We start from the raw sequence: 27,705 nt of genomic DNA, 5'->3' as shown, positions 1-27,705 counted from the left end.
ACAGGCTTTTGTATACACAAACAAAGGGAGCATGGGAAACAAGAGCCTGGGAGTTACTTAAATGTCAAGGATTACATTGTACCAGGTAAAACTGAAATGTAGCAGAGGGACTTGGTTTCATAAATGAAATGTCATTGCTGATGGGTACAAATTATATAAGAAAGATGGAAAGGGAAACAGAGGTGGCACTTAGTCAGATGCATTTATAGCTGCAGCAAGGTACAGTTCAGCTGCAAAGCAAGCGGTAGTAAAAAATATAGAAAATAAAAAAAAAAAACCTGAAGTGGACATCTGCTACAGCCTACTCCAGCAACAAGAAAGCAGGAATGAATTAAGTCTCTCTGAAGGTAGTCAGAGCCACGTGACACTGTACTTGTGGGGAATTTAGCTGCCCACACATCTTTTAACATGCACCGCGAAACATTGGCCAAAGATGTTCATGTGCTACACAGAAACCTGCTCTAATCCAAACATACAGGTTCCTGGCAAATAAACAGAAAAATTCCCCAATCCCAGGAACCGTAGCTGAGAAATTAGAAGTGACACCAATGAACAAAACTACCTGAATGTAACATAGTAAAGAGTTTATTTGCTTGACATAGAAAAGGTCTCCAGCAAAATTCACTGGACACGTATACAAATGCATACCAAAGGAAACCCAGAAGGCACGCATTCAGCCAAGAGGCTCATTCAGAACCTCTCACCATTTCACGCCAGAAAGAAAAAGCCGTGAGCTCCAGTTTCATTACTCGCTGTCCAAAATCAGGACCACAAGCATTGGCCCCATGGTACATCACACGGATCAGCAAACCTGGGTTGACAAGCCAAAGAGTAAACAAGACCCAGAGAACCGGCATCCTCTTGGGATTATCCAGGATCAGGACACAGATGCCCAAAAGAGCTAATCTTGTTCTTTGAAATAGCAACAGAACAACAAATGTCGCCCATCCTTCCCGCCCCCTTGGGAGGTCAGTGACTTGGTTGCAAGAGGTGGCATCTTGGGCAAGGAGCAAATGATTGCTTATCTGAAGACTGCTGTAGGTACTGCTGTACCTTCAGCCTCCGCTAGGAGACTTTCAACAGAATTCATAACCACTGCTCCTTGCCCCTCTACTCCCCAGCACCATCAACCACATTTTATCTGGAGAGTGATAGAGATTACAGGTCACAGCCTCAGGTTTCTAGCACTCGTCAAGAACCACAATTAGCAAAACTAGTCAAAATAAACGTGGTCACCTCACCCAGACTCAGATCTGTCGCCATAGGAGCAGCCAAATAGTCCAAGTTCAGCTGATCTTATCTTCAGGGAAGAACAAGTTCCACCAGAGTCTGAAACATCCACTCTGGAATCGGCAAGGCTGCATGCATCCCCAAAGAGTCAGGCTGATTTAAAGGAGCAGATTGATATCATGCAAGAAAGCAAGTTTGCTCTCTCAAATTAAGTAATTAAACAGTGCGTGATAAGCCTACGGAGTTCTATGAGCCTCTGGAGTCAAGGCATGAGACTCGACTTCTGTGATGGGGGAAGGAATTCAAAAACACGTGAACACTATCTTTCAGGAACTGGTGTGGCAACAAAACAGAAGAGACTCTCACTGGAAGGGAGATCCTATTAGTTGACAAGGTTAAAGAAAAGTGCTCTCACGTCCATCATAGGAAAGAGAAAGTAAAGCATGCTAATAAGCATGCACAGAGGAAAGGAAGGGCAAGTGAGATCAGCCTCTCGGACTATTCTCGGACTATTCACTCCACCCCAGATGAAGCAACAAAGACATAAAACCAAAGAGATAAAGGACTTCCTGGAAAACCTGACCATATATATCAACATGGTACTAATTAGTTAATTAACCTATTGCACAATTGAAAAATAAATAAATATTTTAAAAGTCTGGAAGAACAAGGAAGCACCAGATGACAATGTTCTTATCAGAACAAAAAGTGGAACAATGTTGGCCTGATAAATGTATCTCTGATCTCTGCTAACAAAGTGAAATAAATACAAGGAGAGAGAAAAATAATCTCACAAACATCTGAAGAAAAACAGAAATATGGCAAAATCAAGCCATTTCAGACAACCCCACAAACATACCGCAAATAGGTTTTGGCACACGAGCAGTACCCCTGAAGCCAACAGGGTAACTCATGTATTAAGTTACATCTACGTCCAAGTGACGGTGTCATTTCAAACACCTCATTTCTCCCATTACCAGGAATAATTGTATAAAACACTGCTGATAATAGGAGCTGACAGACCCAGCTGTAAAACTACAGCTTGCTCCCAGAAGGCTATATAGAGTAGCTGTACAGAGTAGCAAGCACTTAACCCACTGAGTGAGAATGCATAACAGAGGGCACAATACCTGTGGAAATTTAGGATCTTAAGACGTTCTGCAGGGTAAACTCAAGAGTAAAACAGATCTACTTGCCATTTGAGTTAAATACACTTCCAGGAAAGACAGTCAGTTAATCAAGCAATCAACCAATTAATCATATTTTATCACCAACTACAGGCAGCTGTTTCAGTGTAACAACCCCTACTGCAACCCAGCACCTAGAAGAGTCTTTGGAACAGCTTGTTGTGTGTTGGGAGTGCAGCAGTTGCTTTTGCTGTGAATTCTTTGTGAGGTGAAAAAACCCAGATGGTTTCTCTAAACAAAAAAAGAAAGAAAACTAAACCTGTGTTTTTCTGATGTCTGAATAGTTTTTTGGCAAGTAGGTATGTTAGCTTTCAGGTGTCTACTTACAATTAGGATTTATTTTTCTTACGTATCACAAGAGGGCTTATTTATGACAGCAGAGTATTTAATTTAGATGGCAAGAAAGCAGAGTGAAACATCAATCCACACACTAAAGAAACAAAACCAACCCACTTCTGTACTCTGTTAGTGCGTAGAACTGGAAAACGGCCAGTAAACAAGAGGACAGAGGTGTCAAACAGGTCCCATATAATGAATAGCTGCATATACCACGGACCTGCCACTTGGAAAAAGTGATGACTGAGGACATATATGATATAGGTCTGTAAAATCACAAGTGGCAAAGAGACAAGGAATAGTGGTGGTCATCACTACATGTGACAGTGGAAGAATTAGGGTAACTCAATGAAATGATAAAGAAAACCATTAAAACAGCCTGAAAACAGTTCTTTTTCATACCACACAATGTGCTCAGGGTTCACTTCCACAGAACACTGTGGAGGCCAAAAGTAGAAAAGGATTTTTAAAAAGGGACTAAGTGCATTCGTTAAGGCCAGGTCCAGAAGGAACTGCCAGTTCAGAAAGTTCATAGACTGCTGGAACGGTGTCAGAGAAAGACCGCTGTATACAAGCTTTAGATTTTACGCTTCTGTGATCACCTGTTACTAGCTATCCTCAGAGACAGGATAGCAGATTAGATGGTCTTTGGTACGATTGCATACAGCGCTTCTTATGGATCAAAGCTCTCAATTTTGGCATGACTTAGAGTTTGGAAAGGTTAAAAAAAAAAAAAAGAAAAAAGAAAAAAAAAGGAACATTTGAAAAGCTTGTATGCCTCCTCTTCGTCCTCTTTCAGTCCTCAAAGCTGTGCTCCTTAATCCTTCAGTTCCCATGAATGGCAAAGTATTGGTGAATTAGCAACAAACAGGATTTTGTAACAGCCACTGAAGGCTCCATTATTGATCCCGGATCCTGCCCAGTCCCCCTTATAAGGCATTTCTCCTGACCCAGTCTCAACTGCAGATTAAACATCCTCCTATATTCAATTTTTTTCTTTTTACTACATTCTTGCTAAATCACTTTGTTCAACTGCTGTATTTATGACATGAAACAGTTAAGATAGTGATCTGGTGGCCTCTGTTAGCTAAGCCCTTCTCCCCAGCCACTCATTTCTGTGTGGACAAGTGACAACAGGAATCTACAGGAAGACTCCTTATGGACAAAGGATTGCTACGTTCTCTGTAAACATCCTTATTTCACCCAGAATTTGCCACTTCGATTTGATTTAGCCTTCCAGCCAGTCAGACCAATACATTTCTGCAGTGCAGTAGAGTAAACAATGCAACACAGTGATTCTGAGTCTGTAGCAAGACAGACTGAAGTAGCAGCACGAGTAAGTCAGAAAATCTCCTGCATTTATCTGGACACAGAGCGAGCTCTGAGACCACTCATCACAGTTGTTTTTATATATAAAATATGTGTGCACACAGACATATGGACTAATACATTCATCACTAACCCTCATTTAAGGGACCGACCATCCAAAGTCTACACCTCACCCAGTAAATGTGCTTGAACTGGGGGTGCCAGGTACGTCCAGGACCACGCAGTGGCCTGACAGACCATTGCGTGAGGACATGGCTGTAGATTAAAAAAATCAATCAAGAGGTTACTGTTCCAGCTTGTTCAGTCTTCAGTTCTCCAGACAATCCTTCCCAATCAAGATAACACACAGGCGGATGGTTTGTTTTTATCACTCGTAGTGGAGTTTGGACCCAGGTTACCTGGAATGAAAAGAAGTTAAAAGTAATGTTAACGTTAAGTAAATAAATAAAACCTGGATAAAGTTTGGACTGACACTTCAATCCTTTCTCATTATTTACTCTACACCTTGTGTTAGACCTACATTACTCTGCACTCTCTTGTGGTTTTATTTCCTGCTACTGTGAAATGAAGAGACGTTAAAATAAGACCAAATTCAGAGTATACTGTGGAAAAAAAAAACACTGGAGAAGTATTTCCAGGCTTTGGCCTGTACCCAGGCCAGCTTCAGTGGTATTCTAAGGTCCCAGTTGGCACTGAAAAACATTCTGGCCACGACTTGGGTGGGATGTTTTCCAAAGAGTGAGGGATGAAAAAAACAATTAAAAAAAGTCAAGTCATCTCATCCATTTGATCCCCACACACATTCTCAGTACAGGTTTTTTCATGTCCCACATCTTAAACATCTCAAGTGCCAGTACTTCCACCATTTCCTTTGCAAAACAAATCCCAAGGCCCCAGGGTTTGTCACTTAAGTAGCACAGTATGCTGCCCTAATTTTTTATCATCTTCGTTTTTTTCATCGCTCACTCTATGGCTTCTTTCTGCTCCCAGTATCTGTACTTTTCAAGGCTTGCACTGCTGTCTGATCTCCTTCGTTACAGCCAACTGTTGGTCCGGATGCCCCAGCATATATTTTTTCAAGCACTGTACTAAAATATGTTTGCAGAGGCTTTTGCAAGTAAGGGAACTGTTGTGCTCTGAGCTCATCAAGGCTTACATGACCTACAGCCCAGGGCAGTATGGACTGAGAGGGGCTGCCACGTGGCTTGCAGTCACTCTGAACAAGGACAGACCCCACTCACATATTTGTACAGAAGGAAGATATATATGCATCTCCCAAGCAGTTGGAGCCGGTGGTCAGTACAGGGTGAGAATGGGGAGGAAAAAATGGCACAGGTTATGGTGATATGCTACTGAGAAGTCTCAACCTTACTAAAGTGAGGGAACTTTCAACCCAAGCACTGACTCTGAACTAAGCTTCAAGTGAATCATTTTTCATGTCACTCTCTTGCTTGTGGGTATTTGATCAATGTTTTCCTCATCTGTAGGTGACAGGGAAGAGGAGAGCTCTCTCCTCTCCCCCTTCTTCTCTCCACCTTCTTCCACACTGCAACTCACTGCTATCCACGTGGGAGGCTGAACTGCAAACCTGCCCTCACTTTTGTGGCTGCTCTGTATGCTACCGCCTCCTCCCCACATCTCCCTATGGCATTTCATTCTACCTCCTGTCCCCCTTTTGACTCATTCTGTATGTTACTACTGAGTTTATCATTAGTCCTATCTCCTCACCACCCCTGTTCCCCTCCCTGTCTCTATCACATTCAAGACCCTCATGTTTACTTTCAAAAGTGTCTGTTCTCCTCTGCTTAATCTCAACTCCCAACTCCTTTATTCTTCCCACTTTCTACTCTTGTCTTCTGACCTTTTTCTACAGATCCTGCTACGGTTAGAGCAAACACCCTCCTTGTATGTACCGAACAACATTCCCCTCCTTCTCTTTAGAAAAGAGGCTGAAAATTCCAGTTACCACCTGGATCCCACTTCAGCTGAAAAACACTGGTGATAACTAAGCAGCTGTTTCTGTGGTATTGCAGTGTCCCGTGTAAATCCCATTTCTTGTTGCAAGAAACACCCAAGAGTGAAACAATTACTAAGTGTAATTAAGTATATGTGTTCTGCAACCAACACTCATGAGGAACGAAGGTTGATGTATGGAGCAACTCAGGAGAGCAGACCCTTCTGAACGAGTCCACTTTGCTTCTTGCAGGGTAGAAAACAAAACAAAAAGCCAGTGTCTTCCAAAGGCATACAGCTTTCAAACCCTTACAGGATTTCCCAGAAATTGCACACAAACATCAGTGTCTTTGCTGATCACAGTCTGCACAGCAGCAGCTTAAAATGAACAAGATTCTGGTCAGGTTCAGAGCTGCTGCTGTTCTGCTCCAAAGAGGGCAACAGTGAAATTCAGGAGTTGTGTCAATTTGATGATGTGGTTTAAGAAAGCTTTGCAAGACAAAGCACAATCTCTGTGCAGTGTGCTAGGACAACACCTCAGAATGTTAATCTGGACACTTAGTTTGGGGCATTACCATTTGTAGCCCTTGTATTTTCCAGACTCCCAATTCTGACTTGTAGGTATCATTTTCTAGCATGTAAATACCCTGACAGATTTTCAGACTCTGTCCCAGAACGCACTTTCATCACTTCCCCTCACAGTTCGGATTCTCTTCATCACCATTTGCTCCTAGAAGACTGAACCTGACCTTTAGTCTGCTTGAATAATGTCTTTCAATTACTCTACAAGCTACTCAGGGTGTGGATCTGGTCTTTCTATGCATTTGCAAGGTGGGATGTGTCTCTGTGGTGCTACAGAATTAATAGTGACTTTGGAGGATGTGTGCACAGGCAGGCCCACAGGGCTTAAGTGTGCTGTTTAATCTTTACAAAAGGTAAGGGCAGCTATTTCAAACTGTGAAGCTTTGAATAATTGCATCCTAACCTGCCTGCGTACCAAGCACCTTCCCCCTCCTTCATTTCCACTTCTTATCTCCCTTCTGTCATCCAGATAATCACAGCATCAGTTTTTACTAGACCTGTTCAAAGACAACTTAAACTTTCAAAACTTTTTTTAAGTCAGTCCTACCGTTACCCAAGAACAAAGTACCTCCTATTTTTATCTTGAAGCTGGAACTCTATTCCAGGCCCATGTTCAAGAGTTTTTTATTGAATCCTAATGAAGCACGCCCTACTTATCAAGTAGCTGCAGGATGCTCTGCGGTAACTCTTTTTTTCCCCTCTTTCTCATGAGTCTCCATCTTTCTAATGCGCCCTCCACCATTTCTGTTCACATGCCACTTTGGAACCTCTAGACTAGAGAAGCTTTCTCTCAAGAACAGTGATTCAATTCAAAAGCAACACACAAGCAGTGATCTTCCTCCAGCCTTTTACAACACCAGATGACCTAAGTCTACTTACACCATACTTCAAAAGCCATGGAGTCTCCCGTTGCTACCATGAACGGGCATTCTCAACTTGCATAAACTGAAAAAAAAATACTTGCACGGACTCCTTGGAAAGACTTATCAGGTGAGGAAGAGCACAGCGGGAAGGCAGGTGTGCTGGACCTCTGTGCCTTCCCTGTACCTGTTCTCAATTCTTCCTTCCCCTTTACTGAAAGAGGTGGCAGCCCTCAGGAAGTAGCAGTGGCAATAAATAAAACTTGAACATAATAGCATGATAGTGTCTTTGTGGAAATGGTCCAGACCAAGCATCAGACTGTCTGGCACAGATCCAGCGTGTTAAACGGAATAGGGTCATCCCTGCTGCCCTGACTGTGCAATGCCCCAGAAGGGCGCAACGTCCCCCTGTTCAACTAGACATATCAATGTCTTTTGTGCCTTAGTCTGGGCCTAATTTCATCATGACATTGCAGGAATGGCAGGTCGTCTGCTTTAAAACAGCTGACAGTGAGAAACATAGGGAATCTCTGATATTGTAAAGTGCTGACAAATCGGAGATTACACAATTCTCTACTTCTGTCACTAGAGGGTAGTGCAAGCCCTCAGGTCCATTCCTATGTGAGGCAATGCCTGCACATCTCCCTATAGGTATTCACCAATTGTTTTTCCTGACTCTGAGAAATGGGGCCCAGCAGCACATACTGTCTGTGCTCAAGACAAAGTGATTTGGAGAGAGGACCTCTTTAGACCACGGTTTACTTCTGCCTCCCCAAATGCCAAACGCACATCCTAAAATGGGTCTACTATAGTCTTAAGTAAACTATCCTTGCCTTCTTACAGTTCCTCTTTCTTGTGTTCATTTGGCATTTTTGAGTCTGTTCATTCAGCCAGAAATATTTCTAAGAACCTAATCAATCGCTGTTGTTGACTTCCCAATACCTTGCTTTTCTTTTTGGTCTCAAGAGAATGCCTTTCCATTTCACACCATGGCAGTCTCAAGGGAATTCAGTCTCTCTACGCCTGCATTTCGCATTCATCAGAGCACAGAATGGTCTCTGGCCAGACAAGTTGAGGAGAAATTTTCTCCCTGGAACTAGTTTATTTTCCTGCTGGTGCAGGATGTATTGACACCCCGAGAGAGGAAGACAACCCGGCTGAATAGTCCACAGATTTACTTCAATTTGACAAAACATCTAAAACTTTGGGAAGTTAGCTATGAACCCATAAATTGGGAGAAATCTTTTATCATTTGTGTCTTCAACCAGATGAAGCCTTGGAAGGACTTGGTGAAAATATCAATCATGTTAGCAAAGAACGAAAAGTTGAGACCCAGTACTCCATAGCTTCTATTTTCATGACCTTCTTCCTCATTTCAGAAGGTGATTAAGGAGTAAACTAAAGGGACTTCCACTCTTTCCTCCAATCCTTGCCCCCTCACCTCAACATAAACCTGTTTTCCACTCTTCTCCGCCAGTAACCTTGCCACAGTAAACGCACCTGACTAAACCCACATAAGGAAAGGAGGGGTTACTGGAAATATGTCTGCACCGTGCTACCCACTACAATACTGAACATACTGCTATTAGGGCATGCACTTCAAGAACTGCACAGGTAACTTGTTTTACACAAGGAGACATTCACCTTTCTCTCCCTTTGCCCCATACCTGCTTGCTGAGAAGCATCAGAAAACATTGACATGGGAAGTACCAACATTACAATAAGACTGCTGTTAAAGTGCCTTCAGAATTACGCTTCATTTGATAAAACTTCTACTCTTCTTTGATCCCACTCATTTTAATACAGAGGAAATAACAGAATGTACTCAGAGGTGCCTAAGTTGAGTGTGTTTGAACCAACCAACCAAACTCAGAACTAAGGGACAAACAAGTAGAATATGCTGGTAGAAGGGGTTTTACCTGAGATTCCTTCAGTGCTCCGAACACTGGCACGTCCAATGCTGAGCCGCTCATATTCCAGTTTCATGTTCCCAAGGTCTTCTCCTGAATGTCCTTCACTGGCAAAAGAATTGGCCTCAATGCTTGAGCCTGGAGACCGTTTGGCTTTGCGACTGAAAAGCCCACTGGCAAACCGTTTTCCTTGCTTTGAATTGGCCTGCGCATCTTCTTTCTTCACATCACGAATAGACTCTCTGGATTTGGATTTAATTTTCAGGTCCATCTGGAGCCGGGAGAACAGTTTCTGAGGGCTCCGATTCAGCTTGTTCAAATTCTCCAGAGGTGGATCAATTTCTGGGAACTCTTGCTCCAATGTGACTAAGTCATTCAGAAACTGATTTAACCGTTTCTTTGACTCGCTTGTTTCCTCCTTTTCCATGTTCCCGTGATTATCCTGCCTGTGTCGTGAAGCCCAGAGCATCATATCACCACGGGTTGCCCCTGCCACTAAACCATACTTGGGGTTAATGATCTTCCGAGCCACGGTGGAGGAATGAAGGCCTGGCTTCCCAATTCCAAGAAGGAATGGGTTAGCAATACCCAGCTCCTTGTAGAAATTAACTTCCTCGGAGATGGCATAGAGTTCACGAAACTCAATGTCAAACATCTCCACGTGCTGTCCTGTCAAGACCAGCAGGATGTTTCTGTCAATGTGGGATGAACTCCATGTGAAGCTGAGAGTAGGAAACAGAACTGACATTAGATTTTTGGGTGCATACTTGACCCAGCCCACCTAACAATATGTAAGACACTATATGGGAACATGTAGCATTGCGCCATTTGCCCATATGTCCTTGCTGAGATGGGTCAAGATAGATATGCAAAGCTCTCTGTTATTGTTCTTCATTAGACATGCAGACCAGATCTGGAAGAAAAGGCCCTAAAACTCTGAAGGACAGTTTACCCTTTTATAAAAGCAGCACTGCATGAACAGGAGTCTCCCGACTGAAAACCTCACTTAAGAGAATTGAACACAGTGGCTGGTGGGGAGTCCTTGCAGGCCACCACCTGATGCAGCGTGGAACTATCTCTAACCCACTGAAATGGTCCACGAGCATGGGCGTGTTTCGTTCTCTGTGGAACAGCTTGTGCTTTATGCCACCTTCTCTGTCATCCCACCCCAATTTCTACAGATGCCAAACAGACTACAGAGGCTAGGGTAAGAAAGGGAATGCCATGGGAAGAAGACTCTCAAGCAAAGACACAAGCCATTCTTTACACAAAGAATATGGCTTTGCCTTAAGCAAGGGTGACCTACCTGTATGATCCAGTGGCCACCTTTTCACCATCCACCATCAGGAATCGGGATGCCAATGTGCCTTTGATCTTCCCTGCCGGCATGTAGAACCCAACTCCTGTCACAGAACGTATGCGGATATTCTAACAGAGAAGTGAAAAAAGAAAATGTCACAATAAATAGGGCAGAGAATTAGATAATTGCCAGCTCCAAGTCTTAACATGTCACTCACATTATCTCACTACTTCTGGGACTAGAGCTCATTTTCTATCAGCCACCAGAAATCAGAAGGGCTGCACAGAGGAAAGCACAGCGCCATGAGACCTGTTGTCATCCCATCTGTGTGAGTTACTCCCCTCCATCAGTTTATAGCCCCGTCCAATAGGTCACCATCTTTGTAACCCTGCCTGCTGTCTTCAGCTATTCATCTTGGCCTACTGGCAAGACAATGTTTTCAAAATCAAATAATCCTCCATCTCCAGTCCTGTTCTGTAGCTCAGAAGGCCCAGCCCAGTTCAGGGGAATGAATCAGAGAAGCTCTGAGTCATGTCTGTGCTCCCTGAATTCTGATCCTTATTCCACGGCACTTGTGAGCTCTTCTCCAGACTACGTTAGCAGGACGACAAAACCAAGGAATTTTGCAACACCTGTGCAATGCAAAGGACACAGTTACTTCGAGGGTAATGTATGAGACAGATATATTTTAGGTTCTTTTTTTGTGCTTGTGTTCTGATCCCAACAACACATGACTTGACAAAGCTGGGCAAATTAGAAGACTGGAGAATTCGATTATTACAGAAGAAAGGAGGAAACAGTTCTATTGCTCAAAACAGATGTTTTCTGTCTGTTGTAACAAAAGGAGGACCCCAAGCTTTATCGTTTTGCTAAGAAGCAAAGTTACAGTATTCACCCATATTCCTCACTGTTCAACAGAGAGTGAAAAAACACAGAACTTTCTTTGAACAAAAGGAGTAGGATAAGTTCTGAAGATGAAGGAAAAACCTTTCATGAAATGAACAGAAGTAGTTAGAAAAAGATAATACCTCTCCCCAAACCTCCTGTCTTGTACCCTTCGGCCAGCAAACCTACAAGTAATAAAACAAAGCACTACCAGGGACAGAGAAAACACAGATTTAAGGTTACATGATTTTCTACAACAGATGTGTGCCTGCACATACTGTAAGAACATAACTACACGTTGGACTGAGTGTTATTCTGCTCATGGGTCCTGGCTGCATGAGGCTGAATTGCCAAACAGGTATATGTACTGTCTAACATGAAAAAAACCAACCAACAAAACCCACTGACTGTCAGTATAAGTTTAGAACAAATTATCTTGTTGCTCTGACACACAAATTTAGACCATTTTATTCATTCCACCATCTGTTTCTGTAAGAATTCTTTAACAATGAAGAGTTAAAAGGTATTGTGATCTGGAGTAATAAATCCAGGGTTGGGAGTCAGATAGTCCCAAGTGTAATCACATTTCTGACACTGTTCCCTGTGATGTTCTGGGAAAGTCAGTTCACCTTTGCCTCAGTCTTCACCCATCTGCAGAGCAGAAGAATCATGAGGATTTGGCTAACGCTAGCACAGCCTCAGATCCCACAGAGCTATGTCCTATTATTATAAACCTCACTGACAGCTTAAATATTGATAGGCTACAGAAATCAGCATGCAGGAACGAGTCATTATAAGAATGCAGATTTCCTTCAAAAAAACAGTTCTCTGAATACAACTCTTACCTTTTGAACCTGTTCCTATTTTCCCCACTAAAATACAGCAGTGGCAGTACAAATTCTGACTAACAGTAACTGATGATACTACTATTTTGCATTCATCTATTGCTTGATCTGTCTGGAGCCCTGTGTGGGCATTAGCTAATTAATGCTCCCAACACCGCTGAAAGTATTATTATCCTGTTTTAAAGATGAGGAGTCTGAGAGAGAAAAAGATGAAGTGACTTGCCCAAGGCCTAGCAGTGAGTCATATGTGTGGGATGCTGAATGCAGGTTGGGTAGAGCACAGGAGGAAGGGTGCCCTTTCCAGTATTTAGAATAACATTTGTAGTTGGCTGGCTGATCACCTGAAATAATTTTTGCTTTGCTGAGTAAAGTTGGATATGAGATTTGCCAAATCATGGAATATTGACTGCAAGTGTCAACAAGGACCTCCGTTCTTCAAATCAGTCACCAGCTCTGACATGTCACGCACCTTTGTGAATCAAGAATTACCAGCCTGTGTGAGCAGAAAGTCTCTTAGCATGTAACCAGTGTGGATTTTACTGTGTTTGTATGTTATATCACCTTCTTTTGGTGGAAAGAAAGCACATTTGAATTTCTGCAGTAACTGAGCTCCACATAACACTTCAAAAGGCACAGAGGGGATAGAACCAAACAGCCGAACACATAAACCTCCTTGAACAAAGTAGGCACAGGAGTGCATAAATACATCTTGAAATGCTGAAAACAAGCACAAAGTCATATAAACATCGAGTCACTTAACAGGTTATTTGTATAATGTTTTCTGCCTTGAAGGATCTTGGAGCATCTGTAGACTGATATATCAAGCTGTACAGAGGAGGAACAAGCCTGGGTTGATGTACTGAAGTCTACACAACAACAAAATAGGAAAGACAAATGTAAATGAGGTGAGATTGCAGCAATTTTGGGGGGGCATTAATGTTATAGTAGTAAAAAATATTTTGGTTGGAGGACCAGTTAGTTCACCAGACAGAAGTTACGTGACCCCTCCAGATCTGTATTCTTGCAGAAACCTGTGTAAGGTTTGTCATATCCTGGCTTATGGAAGCTGCAGTCTGCATTAAATTTCCACGTTTCCTTTACACCACTCCTCATCATAAGCAGTGACTAACATCTCCCTGGCAGCAACTTAATACGGGCTGGTAACACTCAAGCCTGACAGAGCATCCTAATACAAACAGTGAAGGAATCAGTCTTTCTTGCTGTATCGTGACACACTTTTAAACCTCACCCTGAATCCACAGAAAGTTAAATTAGACCAGTTTAGAAAAGTCAGTAATAGGTTGTGTTGTGACTGACACTCAGTTGTCCCTTGACAGACCTGGGCAGCGGTGCTCACAGCCTGGGGCTGAGTAGGGGGGACATACAAGACAGACCCTAAAGGCAAGCACTGCAAGTACTTCCACCAGGGAATCCTGTGTGTACCTTCCATCCTAGAAAAACAAGTGATACATACAGAATCACAGAATCACCTAGGTTGGAAGGGACCTTTTAAGATCATCTAGTCCAACCAATGAAAAAACAAACAAACAAACAAAAAAAAAAAAAACCACACACACACCCCACCCCACCACCCATCACTAATCCATATTCCCAAGCACTATGTCAACTCCTCTCTTGAATACCTCCAGGGATGGTGCCTCAACCACCTCCCTGGGCAGCCCATTCCAATGCCTGATAACCCTTTCAGTAAAAAATATTTCCTAATATCTAACCTGAACTTCCCCTGGCGTAACTTGAGGCCATTACCCCTTGTCCTATCATCTGTAACTTGGGAGAAGAGACCGACCCCCGCCTCTCTACAGCCTCCTTTCAGGTAGTTGTAGAGAGCGATAAGGTCTCCCCTCAGTCTCCTCTTCCCCAGACTGAACAACCCCAGCTCCCTCAGCCTCTCTTCGTAAGACTTGTGCTCCAGACTCCTCACCAGCTTCGTTGCCCTTCTCTGGACCTGCTCCAGCACCTCAATGTCTTTCCTGTGGTAGGGGGCCCAAAGCTGGACGCAGTACTTGAGGTGGGGTCTCACCAGTGCCGAGTACAGGGGGACGATCACCTCTCGGGTCCTACTCACCACACTGTTCTTGATACAGGCCAGGATGCTGTTGGCCTTTTTGGCCCCCTGGGCACACTGCTGGCTCATGTTCAGCCGACAGTCGACCAACACCCCCAGGTCCTTTTCTGCCAGGCAGCTCTCCAGCCATTCTTCCCCAAGCCTGTAGCGCTGCCTGGGGTTGTTGTGACCCAAGTGGAGGACCCGGCACTTGGCCTTATTGAACCTCATTCCGTTGGTCTCAGCCCATCCATCCAGCCTGTCTAGATCCCTCTGCAAAGCCTCTCTACCCTCCAGTAGATCAACACTCCCACCCAACTTGGTGTCGTCTGCAAATTTGCTGATATTCAAATATTTGAATATACGTTTCAAAGCAAGAAGGGATCTTTATCTCAAGTTGGGATGGATGGCATTAACAAGTTCTATAAAATAACAGATTTAAAACAGATAAAGGAGAGGCAACAGACCGAAGTAGTAGATGATAGGTGACAGTGACTCAACAGTGACTCAACAGTCCCTTATATTGACTGTGTTTTTCAAAACGTAGAGATCCCCTTTCTGCTGTCCCTGGAAAAATCAGATCCCTTCAGTCAATAGCATCATCTGCTAAGGTAACTCTTCCCCTCTGCTTTCTTGTACCACTGCTTCACCTGAGCACAGGGCTGAGGGGGAGGCCACACATGTCCGTTATTTCACACTCTAAAATCCCATATGGAGGTTCCACAGAAGAGGGAAAGAGAAGGAGAGACATGGGATTCATGTGGACATGACCACATTAACAACAGACAAGGAATCTTTCTTATTCATGGTCTGCAACGTTCTTATTTCTGGTGATCAGATTTCTAGGTCAGAGAGATGGGTGGTAGGTGTTTATCTTACACAGAGACACACATAAGCAGTCACCAGGTAATGCTGGGAAATATTGTGGAATTATCCTATGTGTTTGCACTGAACAGTTCTGGAAAAGTTATACTTGTTGATAAAGTAGTAAAACTTGCAAGTATTCAAGTAGAATAGGATGGAATGCAGCTAGCAGGACCTGGCCTGCCAAGTTCATTACTGGGTATTATTTATTTGGATCTCTGCAAAAAGAGAGCCTTGTAAGCCCCCATTTTAAAAAGGTCACAAGCAGCCTAGAATAATTCTCTAACAGATAATTAAAAAACTAACAGCGCTGCATCACGTTACATTCAGCTTCTCCTTCACATAAGTTAGGACTGGATGAGGAAAGCTCGGAAGTAGAAACATGAAATACTGAAATGAAACTTCAAAAATGTCTTAGGCAGAAACTTTTAAGAATTCCCAGACCGACGGAAGGAACTCCTCACATGTTGGGAAAATGAATGTAAAAATTAACACGAAGGTGAACTTGCTGCAGATAACTCATTCCCTGGGTTTGCTTGGAGCTCTAGGTGAACTCCTTGTCTTTGATCAAGAGTGTTTGTTACTGGGGTCTTTGTTAGCAGAAGCACAGGGAGTAAGAGAACTCATCTAAAAACTGGTGAGAACACTCACCCTCAGGTCAATAAAAAGAGGAACTTTTGTGGGGCTATGAATTTTAGATCTGTGAGAACTTTGATTCATTGTGATCTCCAAAGAACGCTCTTGTGTCAAACACAACAGAAGTCTGGCAAACCATGTCCTGTAGGCTCAGGAAGCCATATGACTCATACACACGAGACACACTCTTACTAACATCCCAGGATAAATGTGCCGATGGTTGAATTTAAATGCATTTCTAGCGATCTCTGGCCTTCAGACAAAAATTGAGGTTTTTCTCATTTCATGCTTGAAGTCAGTAAAGAATGTTTCGTCTTTACAGAGTGAGATACTGTCTTCCCACAGCAGTTTTCCTCCTGAGAGACTATCAGCAGATCATGATACCTTGCCATCTCAAAATGATACAATAGCCAGGAATTTTGTGAAAACGCCCAGAACTGTATGTAGACAAAGGGCAAAATCCCGTGTTAACAGTAAATCTCCCTGTATTAGGACTGTTGAAATATTCACTCTGCGTTGGATGAACAGGGCAATGGAAACAATAAGGGCAGGAATCGCAGAACAATCTGAGCATCTGGTGATGACAGAAGACAGAATAAGCATCCTGACCCTGCAGCAATGACAGCCCATGGTAGTGTATCATCTCTCTCTGTCTTTCCCTGGGATCAAAGCTCGCCTCTAAACCTTGAAGCTACAACCCAAATCGCTGCAACTTTCTGAGAAAAAGCCATCCCGTAAATCTTGCACAAGCATTCCAAAGGAAAGGTGAGTAGAAGGGCAAGAAGGAAGAGTATGCAATTCCTTTGCTGATAAACTGTGGCCCGCTGGTGAAAATCTTTTAGAAGCAAGCAAAACAGTTACACAAAAAGACGGGGGAAGGAGAGAATTTTGTTGCTAAAAATCTGTAGAACAAACTCGACATCAAAGCAGATATCAAGAGGAAGATGTATCATAAATAAGAAATGGGTGAATGATATAGAGTTAACTGCACTAGAGTTTCTTGTTCTTCCTCAGCAATTCCAACATCCTCTGTGATCAAGCAATGGGGACAAAACTATTTTGCCTGAACAAGCCAGAGGACCAGCTTGCTTTCTTGTTTTAAATCTGCGTCTTCAGCACTAAAAGTTAAAAACAACCCTACACACATTAGATCAATGAGGGAGGAGGGTGGGGGGAGTCCTCCAGGAGAAGACTAAACCTTACTTTAGACTCCTTGGATATCTAAAGCCTGCTGTTGGGGGAAATCACTGTATGATTATTTCTGCATACTGACCCAAGCAGCAGCATAGATACATCCAAGGCAGCCTTGGGCAGGATACTAAGAGGCCATCTTCCTTGAGAGGCAAATGACCTGTTTCCCCTTACAGGAAGACTCTTCCCAGTCCTTCCATAGTACCACAGACAGGAATAATCTTGTTAAGGTCAATGTAGTTTAACTAAAGCATTAGCCATACTGGAAAAGGAATACAGCAACCTTAAGGGGAATTTAAGACACAACAGTATGAGATGTCTGGGGAAAAAAGAAGGAAAAAAGTTCAAGGACAGCACTCTGTGAGCTGGAGCTCTGCAGAAGACTAAGGAACTAGGTCAAAGAAGGATGTTAAAAAGTTCTTCTCAGTGGACTTCCTTCAGTGCAGCTTGTAGCTGGACATTTTTTAGCTGAAGGAGTCTAATGAAAAACATAGCAAGGGCTGCCGTGAGAGAAGGGAAGCACAGAAGGGTCACAGAAGAGTCTTCTACTCTCGGCATCAATTCGAACTCTGCCTCTTTGGAAAAGGTGACCTTGTAACGCAACCAGGCTGCTGCAGGACCTAGTCACTACTGTAGAATGCCACTGTGATGATTGGTTTTGGTGCATAAAATCTGTGTAGATACCTATGGATAAAGGGGTAAGAAGAAGAGCAGAAGGAAACCACTTACTGTTTAACAACAGAAAAGGCAGACAAAAGGCAACTCACCCCTCCAATAGCATTGCAACTTTTTCTAAAACACCAGGGCATCTTTTAATTCACTCTATCCGGGAGTTAAAACACGCAGTACTGAAGTCATCATTCCTGCACATGATGACATGGTAAGAAAAGTACTGGAAAACAGGTACCGGAGCAAATGGAACTACTGCTGTGATTTCACAGTTTTGTACCGAAGAGACTCGAGCCTAGGCCACAGAATACCCTTGATGCTTGAAACACGTCTACTATAATGATGGCTGTGTCTTGCTTTCAAAGACACCAGAGGAAAGAAACCTCCATCTCTGTTTTGGAGCAAGATGAGAAAGCTGCTCGGCTGGATGTCTGTTTTGATGAAGAAGTCCAGAAACTCAAAGCAGAGTGGTAGTTCACAGGAGCACTGTTCAGATACATGCAAGTCATTTTCATCCAGATTTAAGATGGATCTCCTAAAATAGTTAATATCAGACTCTAAAACCTTCAGAACTTTTTGAGTTTTGGTTTTGTTTTGTTTTTGTCTCTCTTTTTAAAAAACTATTAATTGATTGTTAATGGAAGATCTGCCCTTCCTTCAGGCAAAAAGGCACTTTAAAAAAGTTTCTTCACTGCCCAAACAGCTGCATAACAAGAGGGGTGAGTCTTGTATCCCATAGGTTATTTCCAACCTAGCAACTTTTTCAGTACTCAGAACAAGTCGTAGTACTTACAGTGACTAAAAAAACATGAAAAAAGCAAGGAATACAACACCAGCTACAAAGACACAAAGGATTTCAGTCTGTATGTAATGGAATGAGATCCTACTGAGGCTGCTTCTGCCAGCCGAGCCAGGTTGACTACTCTGCTGTGCTGCATGTGCTATATGAAGGCATACTCTGATACGGAACTGGGGAGCAGCTACGCTCCCCAATCCCTTGTGTTCTCAGGCAAAGGAGGACTGCAAGCTCATTCACTCCCAGATGACCACTGCTGTATAGGAAAGTCTTGATTTCACAGAGTATATGTGTCCTATAACTGGGATCCATGCAGACAACAACTCAAAAGAGCTACTCTGGACTCTAGTTTGAATCCTTGCATAGTTGAATCCTTGCATTCCCACAGGAATTTCCTCAGACAATTTTCTTCCCAAACAGGAATTTTCAGGCTACAAGAGCAAAGAAACTACATAGACCCCTGTCTCAAGTGAAAGGCAAAAAATCCAAATCTTTCCTTTCTTTTTCCTTTTGTATTAGCAAGCCGCTATCTTACCCTTCTGTGTTCCATCAACCCCTAAGTGCTGTGATGCTCCATCAACCCCAAGTGCTACCTGTAGGTAGGAAGAGATTGTGCTCGCCTGTCCAAGTGAGTTCCAAGATTTCATTACAAGTGAAAAAGGTCACTGACCTGCAGGAGATAATAGTTCAGTATTGAATAACTTACCCGGATCTGCAAGTCACTGAGGTCAAGGCATCTGCACATTTCCAGGAAGAGCTTCACGCCCTCCTCATCTAGGATTATATAGACTGGGATCCAGCGCTTATATGCTGCATCAACTATATCGCGGAAGATGTCCCGATCTGTAAATACATCCATGACCACTGCAATAATCTGGAAACAAGAAGACAGTAGGCAGACAACTGAATAAAACAGTAGAAACTGAAAGTGTGGCCCATCACACTGGTGCAAAATAAAGGAGGGCACTGATACCACAACATGGAGGAGGAGAATATAGGGGAGACAAAAGTACAGGGATGTACATGCCCAAGCATTACCAATAACCTTGTAATTTTCTGGCACGGCTCCTGCTGCACTTTGGAAGGAACTTAATAAACGCCTTTAAGAGTTCTTCTTCTAGGGGAAGACGGCTTATTTCAGCAGCCTGAGGAATGCCAAAGCCAAAGTTTTTCCTCTGTATTGTGAAACTTTTGTTGTCTCTGTAAGGATCAACTTAAACAAAGAACACTGAAAATAGACTGAAAAAGATGAGTAAAAAACACAGCTCTTACACTTAATCAGAAGGTGAGTAATGGAAGAATGAATGTGGAGAGGAATCAGAGCCTGACTCCTCAGCCATAGTGCATAGTGCAGAGAAGAATAATTTTATTTTGCTTTTTTCCCAATTCCCCATGAGAAGTCTGCTTTCAGGGCTGGCTTCCCAAGGAATGTCTTAGGGCGCTCAAACATAAACACCTCATATTTGTCAGGAAGGGACTGGGGTGTGTATTCAGGATTTGGAGGCAAAACGATCATTCCCTCTTTCACATGTATGGTTTTTTTTGGTATAAAACTAATCCCTCTTTCCAGGCACAGATTTTACATAAAAACAAAAGGCTGTACTGATGTTAAACAGACAAGCCTGAACATTCATAGGATGAGTAACAACAAACCCGAGAAGGTTATGGGCAACTGTAATGCTGATCTTGTAGGTTTTGTCTTCTCTTTGTATCTTTTACACCATTAGGAATAGCAATTCACTTTTCTGCCTGAAAGAGTTATTCTCCTCAACATTTGGAAGGCTATGAATGTAGGATACTATTGTTTTCCTAGTCCTGCTAGGAAACAACAGCTTGCCAGACCAGAGTTCTCATGCTGACCATATACTGGGAATATAGGTCCCTAAATCTTAACTTCCCGGGTGCTGGGGGTCACAGTGATGATCCAAGCTGTGCTGGGGATGGCATGTAAAGGTGTGAATGGCGCTGAAGACTGGATCAAACACTAGGGAATTTCTTCAGTTGAAGTTTGGAAGAGGGGTAGCTCAAGTTGCAGGAGACCTAATTCTCACTAGATACCTCTTTCCTTTGAAAAATGCCTTTGAATAAATTGCTTTTGACAAAGTGATGCCACAGCAAATGTCCCCTACTGTGTTTGCCGAGTCTCTGCTTGTACAGCCCACAACCACTAACACATCTGCCCCATCAGGCTCCTTCTGTCAACACAAGCTTTTCTTTGTTAGAAAAAATTAAAAAAGAGCTGACATTGTGTTTACGCTCATCATTAACATGCAGGTTCTCAATACAGGTGAATTATTGTAGAGTTACATTATAAACTAATAGTAAGTCCCTTGATAACTTTTGCTAGGCAGAACTGGATTTCAGGTCCTGCCTTGGTTCTCACTTCCCAGCACAAAGCAGGGACATGCAGGGAATGTTACTAGAATCTCTGAAAATCGAAACACAGTAAACTTGTGCCACTTTATTCCTGAACAATTTCATATACAGACGGATTATAATTAAAGGTATGAAGAGTTCGTGCATAAATTCAGGCCCGTTATGTTTCCTCTCCCCTCCACACGCTGTGGTATGGATGTAGTTATTTAGGAGCAAGGATGCCAGATAATACTCATTTGAAGTAAGAACATCCACATAGGGAATTGATCAAGAACACATAGCAGAAGTATGAATTTGTTTTCTTCCATCCTCTCTGTTTGCAATGAGTCCTATGACTGCAGAAATAACACCACATCCTGGACAAACCATTAATTGGTAGTATTGGCCTTGCAATATGAAGGACGGTTCGCTCCAGGCTTTGAGGCCCTGGTTGAGTTCAGGCTTCTTTGCAAGACTGTGAACTAAACCCATGAAAACTGCAGTCCTGTAGGAAAAGCAGATGAGCTGCCCTGCAGACAGCACTTCCAAGCTGGCAAAACGTGAGGTGGGCAACCCCACTGCTGGTATGTTGGTCTTCTCAAACCTCTGCCACAGCTAGTGATCTGTCAAGATTACATAGGAGTGTCCCCACATACAGCAAGTCAGAGCATGAGTGTCTAGCCCTGCAAGAGGTTTTCCCCATTCCTCTACCTATCCTATGGATAACAACTTATCTATAGGGCCCATAGGTGTGCCTAGCTCTTCACAGGTATTTACAGATTGGCAAGCATTAACTTGCCAATCTCATGGCGGCAAGGTAGCTTAATTAACATCTGTTTGTAAAACACTGATGATAAGCCACCCACAGACATGTGCCACATATTACTAGTATCTACTTAGACCCCTCTGCCCCCCCAAAAAAAATCCAAAACAACCAAAACCTACTCTCATCTGCTGAATAAAAAGCTGCTAGCTGGAGATTTCTTTTGCCAGGGCCAGCTCAGCTGAATACAATAGGCACAGCTATCTACGAAAAGGACCATTAAACACTTAAATGGCTGTTAAACATGAAACCACCTTTAGGCTGGGAGGGGCACAGTTCGTCCAGTCAGTGAAAAAATAAAAACCTAGAAAGGAATTAATTACTTTCAGGTGCCAGGCACAGCTATCAAAAAGAGCAAAGTTTCCCAGTCCTTGCACAACCTGTAGAGGCATTTGCAGCAGTGCAAGGAGGATGTGAAGTTGCAGTAAATGGGAGCGTAAGCATTTTACAGCTTCTGGCTCTTCTAAAGGCCTGATCACACCAGTGGCTGAACAGGATTACGGGGTGTACTCCTATTTCTGTGACCAGCGAGCTGAGGAGATCACCCACAGGATTAATGCCTCTCTGGAAAGATTTTTGTGGTTCCCAGCAGATTTGGTTTTAACAAGTCTGCAAAGGTTGTGCATATAGTGTGTGCTGGGGGAGGGCGGGTGGAGGAGGAAATAACTGCTGAACTAGAAAACAGAAAAAACAGAAAGCAGCAAAACCAAGCAGGAATTAAGTGTCTTACACTGTTATTCCTTTCCTCAGGGGGATGTCAGCTCTGAAGGTGATCAGTTATCGGGTGGTCTTCCCTGGAAACTTCACCCTGACCTAGAAAAACCTGGTCACTGCCCCCTACCTATTCAACGCAAGCTCTTGCAGCATCACGGCTGCTTTGTTTTCTTGCTTGTCACCACTGACAGTCCTTTCCAGCCAAAGATAAATAGGAGGAGCAGCCGCGTATTGTCTGGACTCTGGCCGCTGGATGGCATTGAGACAGCAAAAAATAAACCCTAAAAAAAACCACCCCACAAACAAACTTGCTGCCCTGTGTTAAACTAGGGATACCTGCACGTACAGGAGGGGTGGCTGGCACAGCATCGTGACCTGTCTTCCCCTGAGCCAGGGAATCACGAAAAGCAAAATGTGTGTACAAAACCCCAATTTAGGAGGGGGGTGTGCAGGCGTTTAGCCCCATCCTGGCCATCAGCTTTGGCAAACCCTAAGGTCACTGGCAACAAGCCGCAGGGAAAGCCCTGCCTGGTGGACGCTGAACAGATGGAGGACCAACACGCTCCTCCTGCTTTGGCGGAGGAAAAGCCCGGCCATGGTGGGCTCTCCCCTGCCTTCCACCCCACCTGCCCCCCAGCCAGGTCCTCCACCCGGGCGTGAAGGCGGGCAGGGGTGGCCCATCGAGGGCCCCCGCTTCGTGTGGCGGCCGGGCCCTACCTTCTGCGCCTGCTGGATCATCTCCCGCACCACCTCCTTCAGGTGGGGCGCGTTCTCCTCCTTGCGGGGGTGCGTGAAGAGGGCCACCCGGCTGATGCCCCGGTAGAAGGTCTTGTCGGTCCAGCCCAAATCCAAGGGGGGCACCTCCGTGTCCGAGCACTCAGGCCAGTAGGCCAGCGAGAGGGTCTCGCCGCCGGGACCCCGCGCCACCTTGCCGCCTTCCCGGGGATCGTCGTAACCCCGCCAGCCGCCCCGCAGGGCCTGCAGCTCCCGGCTGGAGAGAAAATCCCGGAGCTGCTCCTTCCTCAGCGCCTCCCGGTAGGCCGCCTCGCCCCGGGTCACCAGCGCCTCCAGGGCCCGGCGCTGCTCCTCGCTATAGTAGAAGCGGGCCTGGGCCTCCGTCACCTTCTCGTTGACGTGCGACTCGTCCAGCAGCAGCACCTGGGACTCCGCCATGGTGCCGGCACCCCGCAGCGCCGGCCGGCCGGGAGCCTGCGGAAGGAGGGAGGGAGGGAAGGAAGGAGAGGGAGGGCCGGCACCGCCTCACCTGGCCTGCCCGAGCCCGCCCCGACGGGTGGAGCGGCCTGCCCCGGCCCCTCACGCTCCCCCGGCTTCCTGGGGACACGGCTGCTCCCTCTGCTCGGCCCTTCTCACGCACCCAGGGGTGGCCCCTCGACTCCGGTGCCGGGGAGTCCGGGGGTCCCTGTCCCAAGGGTGGCCGCCCCCCGGCACGGCTGGCACTGGGGTCTCTGACCAAGTGCTTGGAGGAGAACCAGGCCTGGCCCACAGGTGTAATTTGGGGTGCAAATGCAACAGTCTAATAAGAGGGTTTTCCCCCCATTTTCAGATGTGGCAGCCACCCAAAGGGTGCTCATAGAATCCATAGAATGGTTTAGGTTGGAAAATCATCTAGTTCTCCTAGATCATCGAGTTCCAACCCCCCCTGCCATGGGCAGGGACACCTTCCACTAGAGCAGGTTCCTCAAAGCCCCATCCAGCCTGGCCTTGAACACTTCCAGGGATGGGGCATCCACAGCTTCTCTGGGTAACCTGTTCCAGTGCTTCACCACCCTCACAGGAAAGAATATCTTCCTGATATCTAATCTACCCTGTTCCAGTTTGAAGCCATTAGCCCTTGTCCTATCGCTACATGCCCTTGTAAAAAGTGCCTCTCCAGCTTTCCTGTAGGCACCCTTCAGGTACTGAAAGGCTGCTGTAAGGTGTCTCCAGAGCCTTCTCCTCTCCAGGCTGAACAACCCCAACTCTCTCAGCCTGTCCTCATAGAGAGGTGCTCCAGCCCTTTGATAATTTTTGTGGCCCTCCTCTGGACCTGCTCCAACAGGTCCACATCCTCCTGGACAAAAGGGAGAAAGAGGGACACCCGTGGGGAAAGGGGGGGATGTGAGTGGGGGTGGGGGCTCAGGCAGTGCACCATGATGGCCACAAGCCGTGGTCTGCTGGCCACAGCTAGCTGCTAGCTGGCCCTCTCCAAATCCACTTCCAGAGCAGCAGTAGCAGCTCAGCGACTCCCAAAAAGCAAGAGGTGGGTACCCTGTTTACAGATGGGAAGATGATGGAGCAATTTGCCCGAGGCCATGCAGCCAGCTGGTGTCAGAGCTGGGAATAAAACAGCCCTGCTCCTCATCTCTGGCTGGGAGCGTGAATAAATACCCCCAGCTCGACACGCACATCCCAGCCAAGAGACGAAGGGCTGAAGTCTTAAGTTATGATTTTTGCGTGGTATGCCATAGTTGCTAGGGGCCCTAATCAAGATTCAGGCCCCACTGCCGTTTGCAGTGCGTACACAAAGGATAAAAAGCCGTGCTTCCCTCGTGCAGCCCAGGGAGAGAGCTGGCAGGGATGAGCAAGGAAACGGGGATCAAGGCAAGGCAGTGGTGAAATACAAACATTCAGAGGCATTTGCAGCACTTTACATGTGTGATTAGCCCTAAGCATTCACATGCACAAAAAAACCACAGGGACAGAACTGCTGGAGTTGCTCTTTGTCTCCTCTCTATAAGCAATCACCTGTGCTCAGCGTGAGTTAGCTTAAGTATCTAAGGATGAGGTGGGGCACTGGTGCTCGTCCTGTGCTGTTCCTCTCCTTTAGGTAGAAGGGAGAATTTTAGTATTCCAGACTGTCATCAATAGCTTTTCCTAGCATGAAATTCACTTAAATTTTGAAATTGCACTTTGCAGAGGTCTATCCTCTACCTATCAAGTCCCCTTTAAAAATTAATTTCCATATAGGTTCTTTTAGCCTGATTTCCAATGGAAATGAGGCTTGCATGGTCATGGTGTCTGCATCTGTCTGCCTGTCTGTCCATCTCTCTAATAACTTTTTGAACCCACTGTCCTGATTTCAAACAAGTTTGGCAGAAGTGTAATTACATCCCTACTGATTTTGTGAAAATAAATGGCCTGACAGCAAAAAGCGACCCTATCACAGTCCCCAACATGGAAAGTTGCAGTGTGGGTTCATGCCTTATTAAGCTTCAGATATTCCATAAAAGTGAAAACACTAATAAGTACCTGATCTGTATGAAAACCTTCAAATGAAGTTTATGCCATCTAAGACACCCTAGTCAATCAACCACAATACACTAATACACCAGAGATGCAGCTTTGTTAGTTCCAGTGCTCACTAAACTACTTGTTGGGGCTTTTTTTCCTGTACCGGAGGTTGCCATCAGCTCTGCTATTTCATGTGTGGCTAAATAAAATCTCTTTAATCCTAGGCGCTCTACGCAGTTGTAGCTGCGCAATGTAATCCTTTGTGTTCAGCTAAGGCTCCCACATGAAAGAAACAGTAGATTCACAAATATACGTTTAGTTTTTATATTTAAAAGCAAGCAAATATTTCCCACATCCAAGGAAAAGCAACAGAAATTTTTCAGTTTGTTGTGATGCAATGCTTAGCCCCCATCTCTCACTCTAAAAGACAAAGTGTTGTCTATCTGTTGATATGATAAATAGGGGCAAGGAGCTGCGCAAAAGCTGAGAGAGACCCTTTGCCAGTGCATGCATATGTCCCATCCTGTCCCCCCCAGCCCTGTTCTCACAGCAATAGAGTCCAACCAAGCATATTTCCTATACAGAGTTTTTATAAGGACTGATGATTCAGTCGCTTTTGATATAACCTGACCCTCTGGCTGAGAGCCTCACCTCAAAGACTGGTAAAAAGGGTTGTGCAAACAAACTGCCCTCTCTGCCACAGAGGTGACCCAACCCTTCGGACTGGAGAAGAAGAAAGGTGGCAGGCAGGGTGGGGGGGAAATACTTGTGCCTGGCCCTGCCGCTCTGGCATCGAAGGCTGAATTCCAGTTTCCACTCTAGGAAAGGGTCATTATTGTTTCAGCTCAGGTTTTCCTCTCTGCCCTTAGCACTGGCTCAAGAGAAAGAAGAAAGGGGAAGCCTGCTTTTGAACTGGGCTGAGGCAGCTGCAAATCCAAGCAGAACTACAATATCAGTCCTTTGATTTATTTTGCTCCTGGGGATTACTCGCTGGAGGGGCTGCCTGTGTGTAGGTAGGGTTGGGTCTCTCTGCTTTTTGCCTTTCTTTGGGTGTCGTCCCGACCAAGTCCTGGTTAAGGTCTTGCTTATTTTTCTGGTCTGGTTCCAAAACGTTTTCCAAAGGATGTAAACTAACCTATCAGGAAATATTACCTCTTATTGTAATCTTCCCCCAACCCCATTACAGTGTTTTAAATCTTCTGCCTTCAAACACCTCCCACGTATATTCTGGTTACTTGGGCCCAATTGCTTCACTTTCCTTTGCGAGGCAGTGCAGGTTGTGTATTAGATAAAGATATGACACCTTATATTTAGCATTAATTGTAACTGCGCTTGTCCTGAGCATACATCTCTCGCCAGTCCTTCCTGTGTAATTTCAGTCCCTAAATAGCCCACCTCATGATACATTCTCTGATAATTTTCCCAGCAGTGTTTTTCTTGTGACATAAACTGCTACAAGCTCTTGTTATAAACCTCTGGGTGCTCAGCTCCTTAGGAATAAAATTCTGATGCCTTCCCCCTCACCTACATCTTATTTCTCCCATGAGCAGTCAGCATCTGCACGCAAAATAGGAGTCGAAATAGGGGCAGATATTAAAGGAAGTATCATTTTTTGATACAGTGGTTGAGAGCTGTATTATAGTAGAAGCCTTTTTTTGAGGGGCGGTATCCTCCGAAACAAAACCACATGATTTACCAAAATATCTCTGATCAACCATACAACCTTTTTGGGTTTTGTTTTGTTTGTTGTTTTGGTGTTTGTTTTTTTTTTTTTTCCTTTCTTTCTTCATAAAAACTGGTTGAAAATAAGTTTTGCAAAGAAAACAGTATGGTCTAAGGGATGGAGGATACAAGAAAGCGTATTCCACTCCTTGGTGTCTGAGCTGCAGGTTAGCCTGAGGTGATTGGGGCTTTGCTGTCTTGAAATGGAAGAGTAAACAAATA

General features: G+C 44.6%; 1 protein-coding gene across 1 annotated transcript; it reads right to left on the bottom strand.

The window, feature by feature from the left end:
- Positions 1–4,415: 4,415 nt before the first annotated feature.
- On the bottom strand, positions 4,416–23,703 carry FAM83F (family with sequence similarity 83 member F). The gene is made up of 5 exons (XM_074144231.1): positions 23,248–23,703; positions 19,345–19,512; positions 10,694–10,815; positions 9,377–10,109; positions 4,416–4,442 (listed from the first exon to the last, which is right to left on the bottom strand). The coding sequence occupies exons 1-5, from the start codon at positions 23,701–23,703 to the stop codon at positions 4,416–4,418; spliced, it is 1,506 nt and encodes a 501-aa protein (XP_074000332.1).
- Positions 23,704–27,705: the final 4,002 nt, after the last annotated feature.

This window comes from Numenius arquata, chromosome 2, assembly GCF_964106895.1.
Source record: "Numenius arquata chromosome 2, bNumArq3.hap1.1, whole genome shotgun sequence".
NCBI lineage: Eukaryota > Metazoa > Chordata > Aves > Charadriiformes > Scolopacidae > Numenius > Numenius arquata.
Note: the sequence above shows the minus strand (reverse complement) of the source record. Positions and strands in the feature narration are given on the sequence as shown.